The 13,743-nt window shown below is 42.6% G+C and overlaps 1 protein-coding gene across 1 annotated transcript; it reads right to left on the bottom strand.

Annotated features, from left to right (window-relative positions):
- Window positions 1-101: 101 nt before the first annotated feature.
- On the bottom strand, window positions 102-13,602 carry hadhaa (hydroxyacyl-CoA dehydrogenase trifunctional multienzyme complex subunit alpha a). Its single transcript, XM_083790796.1, has 21 exons — window positions 13,454-13,602; window positions 12,564-12,614; window positions 12,110-12,180; window positions 11,663-11,796; window positions 10,427-10,565; window positions 9,912-10,031; window positions 8,989-9,091; window positions 8,476-8,598; window positions 8,246-8,364; window positions 8,070-8,126; window positions 7,265-7,374; window positions 6,626-6,760; window positions 5,940-6,111; window positions 5,262-5,348; window positions 4,899-5,039; window positions 4,261-4,329; window positions 3,600-3,713; window positions 3,259-3,340; window positions 2,009-2,123; window positions 1,634-1,779; window positions 102-1,296 (listed from the first exon to the last, which is right to left on the bottom strand). Exons 1-21 carry the CDS (start codon window positions 13,518-13,520, stop codon window positions 1,151-1,153), a joined length of 2,301 nt encoding a protein of 766 aa, XP_083646922.1. The 5' UTR covers window positions 13,521-13,602; the 3' UTR covers window positions 102-1,150.
- Between the last annotated feature and the right edge of the window lie 141 nt (window positions 13,603-13,743).

Raw genomic sequence — 13,743 nt, 5'->3', positions numbered from 1 at the left:
AATCCACATTGTACTGATCTACTCTGACGCTGTAACCATGACGGACCTTGCAACAAGAGGAACCAAGATGATAAATGAATAAAAAATAAATAGAAACTTAATGACCTCTGGAATAATTAACCGTTTCCCTCGTGTATTTTAATTCTTTTTTTGATGGCAGTGAACATGGATATGGCCGGACAGACACTGTCCAGCAATGCTTTCAATGCTTATTGCATTGAAAGACACAATTACAAAATAAGCAGCAGACTAGATAGTTATCAGATGTATTGGAGTGCAAAGGCCAGACTCCCTTGAGTAGGCCTAAGGGCCGATTCATACTCCTATTTTAGAGCCGAATAAAAGTCGGTTCGGCGCTGTAGAGCCTACAATTTGACGTCATTTGAGGTTCGGGGGGGCGGGTACCGTCCTAAAGTCGGCTCTTCGGTGCTACTGAAAATTTCTGACGAGCCGAAATCATTTCGGCACTACAGCGCCGAAACAGCGCTAAAATAGGAGTATGAATCGGCCCTAACACAGACAAGTCAAACAGTGCATTATCTACACATGTTGCCATACACATTAGTCCATCTCGTCACATTTGTCCAGTTTTTCCTAAGACGATTTGTTAACTCAGGGATGAAGTACTGGGATAAGGCATAGCTCTGCATTTTCCAAAAATAATTATTTAACAATCCAAATAATCTAAAAAAATATCCATCATCTATTAATCAGTTGTTGTAGTTGGATATGTTAAAAAATACTTATCTACAATCTACTACATTGTATCACACTGTAGTATATTGGCTATTTTGCAGCGCTATAGCAGTTACTATCAGCCATTTGAAAATCAGTATTATCACAGCAGCATTCATGTAATTTCAGTTCCACGCAATAAATGCTAGTTTGCAATTCTGTAAAACCCTGCAATATTTCTGCATAGTCAAATGGGAAAAATGCTGTATGTCTGTTTGCCTGGCCCTAGACAAGAGTGGAATCACAATTTTGCTTTGCTGCTACAAAAAACCACAACATTGGAAATGGCATCATTTTAAAGCAGCTGCAAAGTCATTTTGGGCTGGCATAGTCGCACATTAAAAGCCCAGTTATATCATGACGGTGGGTCTTCAACACGGTCTCTCTGTGCACTTTGAAAGAGGTTGCGGTGGGGTTACACGTGGAACTTCTTGCTGGGATCTTTGGCATGGTCCAACAGTAGCTGACAGGGGGTGAACTGATTCCCATAGACATCCTCAAAGCGCCTCATGATGCCCACCAGACGCTCTGCTCCTATGGAGTCCACAAACCTGAAGGGACCTGGTGGACATTTGGTGACAGAATAATAGGATTATAGTGACATCAATCATTAGATTTTTTTTCTGTACCCGTTGTCCCATCCCTCATATTTAGCGTAATATTTAGCATAATTAGTTCAAAAATTGTCTTTGTAGATAAGAGTAGATAACACAAGATAAAGCAGTGACAGCAGCAAGGATGGAACACAGGAGAGGCACAGGTAATGAAAAAGCCTAACCTAAGAGAAACCTTTCACTTCTAATTAATATCCCGTTCCAATTACCAATCATGTTTCTGGATACGAGTCAATAGTAATCAATGAAAAATAACATCTGTCGTGTGTGTATGTCTGTCTTACCGCCCAGGCATGGAGGAAAGCCCAGTCCAAACACTGCTCCAATGTCTCCCTCCAAAGGGTTTCCCAGAATGCCCTCCTGCAGACACAGCACGGCTTCGTTCACAAAACGAGACACCAGCCGGTACTGGATGTCTGAGTCAGTGGACCTGCAACACACACACACACACACACACACACACACACACACACACACACACACACACACACACACACACACACACACACACACACACACACACACACACACACACACACACACACACACACACACACACACACACACACACACACACACACACACACACACACACACACACACAATGAGCAAGTGTCCGCAGGAGAGCAGTAAGGTTGAGTAGAGTTAGTTTTTCTTACACGGTGGGTGGAGCTGGTAGTTGAAACCTCTTCAGGATCTCTTCAGCCTCAGGATTCACACTCTTGTCTTTCTTTCCCTTGCCGTAAATGTAGCAGCCCTTGCCAGATTTACGACCTGCGCGAAACACAACAAAACACGTTCATTGATCCACTGTTGGATAATACAGAAAGTCAAGAGTATTGGGAACTTACCTTCATACAGGTTGTCATTGTTCCATACATATATTTAACATAATTATGTATGTATGTTTTATTCTTTAGAACAAATCCAGATGGATGGTGTCTCTCACCCAGTTGTCTATGTGATTTGAGCCTCTGCCTACAGTATGTAAATTGTGCAGCCTTTTATGGCAATAACCAACAAATGTTGGTTATTGCCATTCCAGAGTCGATGGGATGTATGGGGCAGGTCATCCAAGCATGGATTGTGTGAAACTTTTAATCTAAATAATTTCACAAATGAATTAACTCAGTTATTTTGACAGCCCTAATAACCAGTGGTGGAAACTTAAAGTAACATTTTACTTAAAGGTATATTCAGTGATTTCACTTAATTCAAATATCACTTATTTTTTTGTTTTGTTGTGATAATCCTCCCTACTATAGAGTGTGCTGGCCATATAAGGAGTTCCTCCCTGTCCCCAGTTAACCCCTGGGGGTCAAAAAACCTTAGGTTTCGTTTTTGACTCTCTATCCTGATTGGACGAAAGGCTGGGTCCCACAGCCAAAAACGAAACCTAAGGTTTTTTGAGTGAAATCACTGAATATACCTTTAAGTACTGTACTTCCAATACTTTTACCTCTACTCCACTACATCTGCTCTACTCCACTACAGGCAAATATAGTACTTTTACTCCACTACATTTATTTGAAAACTTTACTTTTACTTTGATTACGTTATTTTGGTTATTAATATTATTAGGCTACAAAACATGCATTAAACTCAGCTCTATATACATTTCGGCCATTTGAAAATAGCATATCTACAACCTCACAATTGTGAGCTTGTAGATCTGCTATTTTGAAATGGGACAGTCTGCATGATAAGTAAGTTTACTTTTGGTACTTTAATTACATTTTGATAGTACTTTTTACTCAAGTAAAGTTTGAATTATTTTACTTGTAACAGAGTATTTCTACATTGGAGTATTGTTTTAAGTAAAATAAATGTGAGTACTTTTTACAACACTGTTAACACCGCTCTGTACACAAGCTATAAATAAAGGGGGACTTCTTCAGAGTAGATTTACCTTTGAAGCCTTTCTGCACCATAATCTGAAGAGCCTCAACGTTCCCTCCTCCAAGACGAGAGCCGAAAGCCTTTCCCAGATCCTACAAACACACAATGTGATCAACGTTCAAGAGGACAAAATTAATGTATTGTGTCATATCTCACTTTACATTTCCACTGCAATAAAAAAAAAAACAGGTAGTATAATTCGTTTTTTTTTGGTACAACACGGACAACATATTTAGTCTGCGATGACTGTGTTGCTCGCCGGAAAATACCCTGTTTTCCGCTTATAACCAATTATTTCTGACGAGCATGAACAGCACTGTTGTGCGACAAAGAATGAATGAGTTCAGTTACCTCTGCCACGTGTGCACCCACGTCAATACCAACTTCATCCACCAGGGTTACCGCGCCAACGGGGAAGCCGAAGCCCGTTGTCAGGGCGTCCAGCTTTTTAAAGCCCACCCCTTCCTATAACGCCAAACCAAAAGCTTGTATTAACTTCTCTGCATTTGTCTGCTTTTGTAATATGGAATAGTTTCCAGCTGTTACATGGTCAAGAGGGGAGACTGCGGAGAGAAGGTTAAACATGCTCTCCTAGTTACATTGAAATTGAACTGGGAGAATTTACAATTTAGGCATTTAGCAGACGCTCTTAATCCAGAGTGATTTACAGTAAGGAACAATACCACAACAACACATTAAATACATAGAAATAGTCAGTCAGAAATAGTCATCAAGCATCATAAGAATCATATCTGTCTAACAGTAGATTATCTGTACATCTGCATAAAATGCTAAATTATAAATATAATAAAATGCTGAATTATAACTCTAAATTACAAGTTTATCCTTTGCATACACCTGTAAGATCACCGGGGCTAGTGCAAGTGCTACGGCAAGTACTGTAATGTGGAACAATGTTGCTGCTAAAATTTAAATTATGATCCTCTAAACCAGACTTGACATTAATTTATGGCATTTAATTCAGGCGGCATTAAAGGCATTGAGGGCTAACCTGGAGCGCACGGATAGCTTCTGCCAACATTGGACCCAGACAGCGAGTGGTGTAGAAGCCAGGGCCATCCTACAGTACAGGGAAATGCACATGTACAGAAAATACAGTGAGAAAGTGAGCAATGGAGGGACTGGGGTGGGGGGTGGGGCATTTGGTCACAGAGAAAGAGAAAAAGTGGCAGATTCATACATGTATTATGATTATACGGAGCGAACACACCAAATTCACAGTTTAATTCATTAATCTAACTTTAGAGTGTACAAACGGAACCATGGATGTATTTTTACGCTCTTCTGAGTAACATTAACTCTGGAGGAGTTTACTGTGTAGTGGGGGTCCTCTCAGAGTTTACTGTGTAGTGGGGGTCCTCTCAGAGTTTACTGTGTAGTGGGGTCCTCTCTGGAGGAGTTTACTGTGTAGTGGGGGTCCTCAGAGTTTACTGTGTAGTGGGGTCCTCTCTGGAGGAGTTTACTGTGTAGTGGGGTCCTCTCTGGAGGAGTTTACTGTGTAGTGGGGGTCCTCAGAGTTTACTGTGTAGTGGGGTCCTCTCTGGAGGAGTTTACTGTGTAGTGGGGTCCTCTCTGGAGGAGTTTACTGTGTAGTGGGGGTCCTCTACTATGTAGTGGGGGTCCTCTCACCTTGACCACGATGATGATCTTGCCCTGTCGGAGGCCCACGCTGACAGCCGCGGCCACGGTGTCTTTAGACGTCTTGTCAGTGGTGATGATCTCCAGCAACTGCATCTTGTCCACTGGGGAGAAGTAGTGCATGCCGATCACCTGCGCACAAAAAAAACAGAAGAAAACTTCAATAGCTCCTTACTTATTCAGCTTCATAAATGCTTAAATACACCACTGACTGCCGTGACATGATATTGAGAGTGACCCCCCCCCCCCCCCCCCTCCATGGCTCCTCAGGGATAGTGCCGGCTCCCGCTCCAAAACCGCTCAGCTTTGAAGTGGGCTGTTAGCCAAAGAGTGCGTGTGCGGATTATAGCTGACCTTCTCGGGCCGTTTGCTGGCGGCAGCGATGTCTTTGATGGGCAGAGACGAAGTGTTGGAGGCAAACACACAGTGGTCAGGGATCATCTGAGAACACAGTGAGTGTCAGAGTCAGGTGGGAGGGAATAGGGATCATCTGACACAAAGAGCCACAGAAAATAATATGTCTTATATCGATATTTAATGACCACACCCGCAGTATTGTTTTTATGAACAGATGACGCCACATGACCTAGTGTCTCAGTCTAGACACTTTCCCGTGTGAAATCAGGCTTTGTTTGGATTTGGTCTTTATAGATCAGATTGAACTATTAGGGAACCTCTGATACCAATACCTTATTTAAGCCTGTTGTTCACTGTGTTTTCCCTTTTTTCTAACAGTGTATAAGATGATTTCATTTTCTCATAGAAGTATATTTGTATGTCTTTAAATGTTCTGATGAATTGAAAACGGAGGACCCTTATTATGTAAACAAGTCTTTTTCTGGTGTTATCCTTGTAGCAGTTTTTGTATTGACCTGTACTTTCCTTAAACTGTACCCATTCTGCAAACTGTTAATAACATTTTCAATCAATCAAAGGTTAGTCTGCAGTGCAGTCACACCCACAGCTGGATAACTTTAGATTTCACATATCAGTAGCTGTAGATCTCCAATTGTCTGGCTAGGTGAGACTTACCGCTTCCACCTCTTTGAGTACTTTGTGTTTGATGTTGATGTCCTCGAACACGGCCTCGATGACCATGTCAGTCGTCGCGAAGCCGGTGTAGTCCAGCTGCGCCGACAGGTTGGACAGGATGGTGTCACGCTCAAATGACGTCAAGGTCCTCTTTTTCACCTTGTCATTAAGGCTGAGGACACACGCGTGTTGAAAAGGGAAATAAAACCTTGTTAAAAGTTTATCAAGTTATGGACATGCATTAGCACTTTATGGCCACACTGAGTACAGTGATATAATGGTGACCTCTAGTGCAAAAGGTATGCTATTGCAGGCATTTCCTCAATAGAATAAATAGATTCCTTAATCCCAAAAAGGGGCCGTAGTATTGTGCATGGCATCGCTACACATGATGGACAAGCTGGCAGTGGTTTTAAACCAGTGGTCCTTAAAGGGATTCCAGGTGGTCCCCAGCTAAATAATGGAGAGTTGGCAATGGTAACAAAATGGACCCTTGAGAGCGTAAAATGAAACCAAATGGCTGTCGTGAACAAAATCTTAACCAATGACAACAAAATATAAAGTTTGGGATCTGAGAGGGGGGCTCTAAATCTCATCAAATGGTGGACCGTAGCTCAAATGGACAATAAATAATGGGCCTTGATATGAAAAGGGTTGAAAACCACTCCCTTAGCAATGTGATTTACCCTTTGTAGACCTGTTGTTCTCCCCTGCTGGCTCCATCCTCTGTGGTGTCCTTCAGAATGGTGCTCAGACCCTTGTCCACAGACACCTGAGCTACACCTGCTCCCATCAGCCCTGCACCCAGGATCGCCAGCCTCCTAAAAAACACACGCCGACAAATGAAGTATTTACCACTTTTTAACTATAGCACAGCACGCCTTTGGTGTCAACCCGGTCTCACCCAAACACGGTTGAAATAACAGACTGGATTCCGTACACACACTACCAAAATCTGTACACTGAAATCCTCCCCATTAAACGTGACGGAGGGTCGCCGTCTCAAGCGAAGTTGAGCACCGAGACCCACCACCGAGCGAGCTAAAGCGAGAGAGTTACCGTGGCGAACGTTGCGAAGTTCAATTGAGCCAACTCGGCCCTGTCCGAGTTACAACCTGATGGGCACGGGATCGTAAATGTTGTGGGGAGCACATTTGCACCAAATGAGATAATGGGGTGAAAATATGTACGGATTTTGGGGTTCTAGTAGGGTAACGGTATGTACGGAATTGCCAATCAGTGTTATTTCACCGTGTTTGTGTGAGATCTGGCTCTTGGTGTACTGTGGAAACTAGTGAACCAGTCACCCTGGCCACTGGACTTACTTCACTTCCCTGACTGGCTTTCCGTAGTGGTTCTTCTTACAGGACACCTGACCCTGGTACAGACCAATCAGCGCCCTGGATTCGGACGTCATCGCCAGCTTCCCAAAATTCTGAGGAAGAAGAGAAAGAATTTTGATGGTATGGCCAAGGAGGAAGTAAATACCTGAATACCTTTCACATTGTGAACATAATCCTTTGGTGTGAATACTTTTTTCACATTTACAGACAGTACAGCAGGAAAAGGTTGGAGTCTACCCAAGAATGCTATGATGTCACATGGGAGGACCACGTCAGAAACGTGGACCTCCACGGGGGGCCTCCCACAGGTCACCGACAAAGTCGGGGAGGGAAGAATGAGGTTGGCTGGGCACCATGTCCGGCACCCGGAACTGATGGCAAGCGCACTGACATTGTAGGAGCCAACCCAGGGCACAGCCAAGAAGGAAAGGCTGGCGCGCCACCTACATAAAACACATTGCGACGTGACAGCGGAGCTAGCTACACTGCAGAGCTAGTCTGGACCCTGGTGGACAAGGTCAGTGAGAGAAGGAGGGAGTGGAGGGCGGTCATCCAGGTGTCGGCTACTCTGGAAACTCACAATACATCACATATTGTAACATTTAGTTACAACCTCATATTCTCATTGGTGCCAAATTGGCACTGGTGTGCTTGCATCTACGACAAAATGTCAATATGACAATCCGATTTATTGTTGCGCTACATTGACTTTTGAGTGTTTTGATACTAAATTGGCAAAGTTTGAATGTACAGTATGTGAAGTGTTTTGGTGTGTGGGCCAACTCACCTGAGCTTCAGCCAGGTAGCCTGCCTCTGGTCCCTTCTCCATGCCAGCCTGGACACTCTGTGTATCCAACAGAAGCAAAGTTATTCCAAGTTATGTTAGCAACACAGTAGCTTGCATTATAGAATAGCCATGCATCCGTCTGTAGGAATACGTATGTACTGTATGATGTTTCAGACCTCTATGATTTTAACAGGAGCAGGGTACAGCCCTTTGGTCTGTTTCTGGACCTTCTCATTCACTGTCTTGTAGATCTTGTTCCTCACTGGGCCCAGAGCCATCACCGCGTCCTGAATCTCTACACACACACACACACACACACACACACACATTATTACACATTATATTGGAATCCACTGATATGAACATATTTAAACAATTTCCAGTTGTGGGATCTGAGATAACCGACTCTGCATGAAGCCTTTCTCCTTCGTCAATGAAACCGTCTTGTTGGCGATGCCTTTGGCCACGCCCACAGCCACCTCCTCCAAGTATTCAATGGTTCTCTCCTCTGCAGACTTCAGACCAGGGCCTAGTGCACGACACACACACACGCACGCACGCGTGTGTAGGGAGAGGGAATGAATTTACTCCAAATACATTCACATATACTTAGTATTTGTCTTGGCCTGTCGTAACATGCTTCATTAAACTGCATTTCTTTGGTAACTCCGAAGTAAAAAAACAAGAGAGCTAAAAATGGGAAGAACTTATAACTTTCACAATTCGACTTGACCTTCAATGCATCGGTAGCTACTACATGCCCAGATGTCTGTGTGAATCTTTAAAGCACAAATACAACTAAGCTTCTTGGTTTCTGAAATATGTGAACATATTATAAGCATAGTAGTTTCTGTACAACACTGCCAAGTTATGTATGCGAGTCTACAAGCGGGAAAACCAAGTGTAACTCAGGCCTTACCTAGAGGGTCCACAAGTTGGTGCACAAGACCCATTTTCTTTGCCTTGTCAGCCCTGATGTTTCTGCCTGTCAGCATCATGTCAAACGCTGCAGGAAGACCCAGCTACACATACACACATGGAAACAATTCCTTAATTGTGAATGTTGGTGCAGGACATACAGACGTACTGTACACAGTACAGGAACCACACAAGCTCACAGTAATTTAGGACCATACCGGCATTAATACTTTGGCCATGTATCAAATAATATGAACAGACCATTTTCCCGTTAATAGCTTTATTTCTTTATACTTATATTGTTCGATTACCTATCTCTAGCCTTGCATAGCCAGCTCCAAAGAATTGAAAACCTTTAATCCCTATTATTATTACCGTTATTGTTAGGGATATTATATCCAAGTTGATCCTAGTGACCATTGGGGCACTTCCCATCCCATTAACTTTTTTGATTGATTGAATATTTTATTAGACAGCAATGCAAACAGCACAAGTACAGTCAAACACTTGTAAACACGTCTAAAGGGATCAAACAAAAAAGTCCAGTGCACTTTTTTCCATTGATGTCCTTAGCAAACATTATGTCAATAAGAAATATAAGTCAGATGAGAACAGCCACTAAAACCAATCATATCACTGTCCTAATATGAAGGACCACCCTAACATCTCTGCATTGGTTCTGCAATGCTTTTAGCTGCATACTCAGTCCAAGGACACCATTCATTTAACAATTCATGAAAAGCTGTGTTTTTGACTGAAAGGTAAACAGGAGGTCTGTGGGGCAGTGGTGGGTGTGCATTTTGTACAGGACTGTAGCAGCAGCAAGCAGCCTGTCTTCTATAGAGAAGGCTAGGGATGTGAAAGAGTATTGTACTGGTACTGGTGGTTAAGTGGTCAAGAAGAATTTCGTAAGTGTCTGCGTACCATCTTAGGCAGTCTTTGTGTCCCTCCAGCTCCAGGCAGCAGTCCCAGCATGACCTCAGGTGTTCCCAGTATGGTCTTCCTGCTCTTGGTGGCCACACGGTACTGACAGGCTATAGCAAACTACACATAAACACACTATTAGGACGGTACTGACAGGCTATAGCAAACTACACATAAACACACTATCAGGACGGTACTGACAGGCTATAGCAAACTACACATAAACACACTATCAGGACGGTACTGACAGGCTATAGCAAACTACACATAAACACACTATCAGGACGGTACTGACAGGCTAGAGAACAAAAAAACAGCAAACTACACACAAACAATGAAAGGATGCAGGCCACACGGTAAAATCATCAGTGTTCATTTAACAATGATATAACAAATTATATAAACAAATGGATCAATAATGGTCTTTTCGGTCCATTTGTACACTCCCAGAGTTACAAATGGATCCAATATCCGCTATTCGGACCTGGGCCTCTGTCTTCCACACAAACACATACCTCCAGGCCTCCACCCAGGCAGGAGCCGTTGATGGCAGCAACAATGGGGATGGGAGAGTTCTCAATCCTCTCAAACATCTTCTGGCCTTCTCTGGACAGACTGGTGACCTCTTCGCTGGTCTTACAAGCTTGGATCATACTGATACAGTAGGAAAAGAAAAAAAAAGTTTCTTAGAGGCATGGTGGCTTTGCAGGATAAATAGGTACCGATGATATGCACGGCTTGAAACAGTTAACCCATTTAGGACTGAGGCCAATTCTAAACACCTTCTAAATCCTGACCTAAAGTTTCTGAAAAACTTCAAATATTTATATAGCAGCATCCATTTTTATTTTTTTTAATACTGTACATACTGTAAGAACCCCAACCAAAAGGGGTTCCCGTCCAGAAGGGTTAAAATGCCAAAAGGGGTTCCTGTCCTGAATGAGTTTTATAATAAAACTTGCGCTGGGAATGATGGCCGTTGGTATTGAATACCCTTCCGGGTATGCAATACCCGTTGTAGCTGTTATCAGAGTACTATGCATGCCATGAGTAATATGATGTCAAAATGTATGACATCAGGTATCTCTAACCCTACATTTTTACATCGGGTATCTCTAACCTAAACCTAACCCAGACAGACAGACCGACATGTCTGTATTTTCAGTTCTGCACAACCGCCGGTCCGACCAAACTTGGTGCAACACACCCTCGTGTCCTCGAGGGTGTCGATACTCGGGAGGGGATTTTGTGCATTTATAGAAAGAAACACTGTTGTACAATAAAATAGGAATTGAATGGTTTATCAGAATAATAAATATGTTATTAAAAAGCAATTCGAAATCAACACATTAATATATTAAAAAATATACATTTTCAAAAACAAAACACAGTTTGAGATGATTATTTGTTTATTCAATTTCTAAGAAAATAATGTATAGTTGCAGCCCCAATATGAACTTTTTTTTTATTCAACTAACAACAGTGGTTCACAAAATACACCAGCAGACAGTATATTTTCTTAGCTGCCAAAATATTTCTTTTTAAAGACTGAATGATTGAAAAATGTAATACTGGTTAGCTGCCTGCCAAAGAAGTGACAACGTAGCCAATATTTACTGTCATTCATGTGCGTGCACGAGTGTCTATTTCAGTCTGTGTGCTGGAAATCTGTGCTGTGCGTGTGTTTGCGCGTGCGCACGTGTGTGTGTGTGCGCACGTGCATGTGTCACGTGTGGCCCTAGTGAACCTACTTGATGTCTGCCCCAGCGATGAAGCAGCCAGGCTTGGTGGAGATAAGAACGGCACTTTTCACCGCTGCGTTGGACCACACCTCTCCCATCACCTCGGTCAGTTCAGCCTGCATCTGTACTGACAGGGTGTTCACCTACACAAACACAGTGAGTGTGTGAGTACATGCACACACACTTTGAGTAATCATGTTGAATCCGTCAGTCAGTGAGATACTGAAGCAGACAGGTAGACAAAAGACTGTCACTCACAAACACAGTCTCCATCAAACACACACACACACACACACACACACACACACACACACACACACACACACACACACACACACACACACACACACACACACACACACACACACACACACACACACACACACACACACACACACACACACACACACACACACACACACACACACACACACACACACACACACACACACACACCTTGGATGTCGGGTCGTTGAGTCGTACAACTGCCACATCATCCTTGAGCTCGTAGCTGACATGTGTACGAGCTTTACGGAGAGAATATTGTCATAAAAACAGGAGAGGCAGACAGAGAGACAGACATAAAAGGTATTAGAATACATTACAGTATAGCAGAGGAGCTGAACCCACAATGACATACTGCAAGCAAGCGACCCCATGTAGTGATGCATTACAGTGTTTAGCTTATGTTAACTTTTTGAGTGGTGCAACCATTCCTATACAGAGCTTTGTGTGTCTCTGGCTGGCTATGTCCCTGGGTCCGAGCACGAAAATAGCGTTACCACCAGGTAAATCCGTGTTGTTCCTGTGAGGCTGGAAGTTCCGGGGACCCCTTGGGGACCCCCACACGGAGTTGCACCACTCACTGATTTTACTCCCCCCCCAAGTTCAAATGGTTAAAAGCGATTACCTGCCAATGTGGAAGACACAGAGAAGTTTCGGCTGGCAAGCCTGGCATGACCTGTAATACACGTTTAGCACAGATAAATGCGCGTCCACTCCCCTCTCTCAATCACAAGCACATAATGGACCAGATTAGATAGCTTACAGTCAAATCAAAGACAACCCTTCCTTGAAGTACTTTAATTTTTACTTTGACCTAGTCAACACAAACAATGCTATTTAATACCAGACATAATGTTGAACACAGGCCGGTACTGTGTGTGTGTGTGTGTGTGTGTGTGTGTGTGTGTGTAGCAGAGAGGTCACCCCATCATGTTACCATGACCTTGTTCAACTGGCTTGCTTTGTCTAATATTGGCACATGGCACATGCCATCTGATATTGGCACGATGGCATACAATGCATTATGTTTGATGTTTCACAGAACTTAAAACACGTAGTATGGTAACTTATACAGATTTAACATTAACAAACCGTTTTCCTTCACCAATCCAACCTTGATATGCTTAAAGTGTGTACAATATGATGTCCAGAAAACCAAAGCAATACAATGAAATACATAAAATACAATTCATTAAATGTATTTATTAATATTTAAAAATAAAATCTGAAACCTCTTTTTCTAAGTCCTAACCAACTATAGATTTAAAAATAAGGTTACTTATTTATAATAACTGTCCTAACATTTGAAGTGAAGTCAAGTGAAGTTTATAAAAAATTTCAAACTCAACGACGCCACCTAGTGACCTCTTTTAGTTCTGGGTGAAAGTTCACGTTGGGTCGCATGAATGGAACGAAGAGTTCCTAAGAGAACTGCGGAGTAATAATACAACTTAATTGAAATATATTCCCAATCAAATGAAAACAGGACAAACACACATCACACACACACCCTACCTGTTAAGACGGAGTATTTGCTAGTTGCAAATCTAGACAGAACGCCGGCTGCACGTACTCCTGACATTCTCAACACACACAACTCTAAAACCAACTACGACACGACTCCTGACAGCTGGGGGCGCGATAGTATGCATGTCGCCCTGGAGATATATGGACCCGAAAAGAACAGCCATAATACTGCCGTAACGAATATTTTCTATTTATAGTTTGCTTTAATTCATTTCGAATGAAATAAAATTAAAATCACATTAACGATAAGGACAAAAATGTAACTGTGTCTACAGTTT

This window comes from Protomyctophum parallelum (genome assembly GCF_964188405.1).
Source record: "Protomyctophum parallelum genome assembly, chromosome: 19".
In the NCBI taxonomy this organism is placed as follows: domain Eukaryota; kingdom Metazoa; phylum Chordata; class Actinopteri; order Myctophiformes; family Myctophidae; genus Protomyctophum; species Protomyctophum parallelum.
This window is presented reverse-complemented; position numbering and strand designations above follow the sequence as displayed.

Excerpts from the sequence above, each read along its gene's own strand:
- hadhaa (XM_083790796.1), bottom strand. The coding sequence starts at position 13,520 with ATGTCAGGAGTACGTGCAGCCGGCGTTCTGTCTAGATTTGCAACTAGC. Across the intron at positions 8,365-8,475 it reads GGAGAAAGGCTTCATGCAGA|AGATTCAGGACGCGGTGATG; the intron begins GTCGGTTATCTC and ends GTGTGTGTGTAG. Across the intron at positions 8,127-8,245 it reads CTCCTGTTAAAATCATAGAG|AGTGTCCAGGCTGGCATGGA; the intron begins GTCTGAAACATC and ends TTGGATACACAG.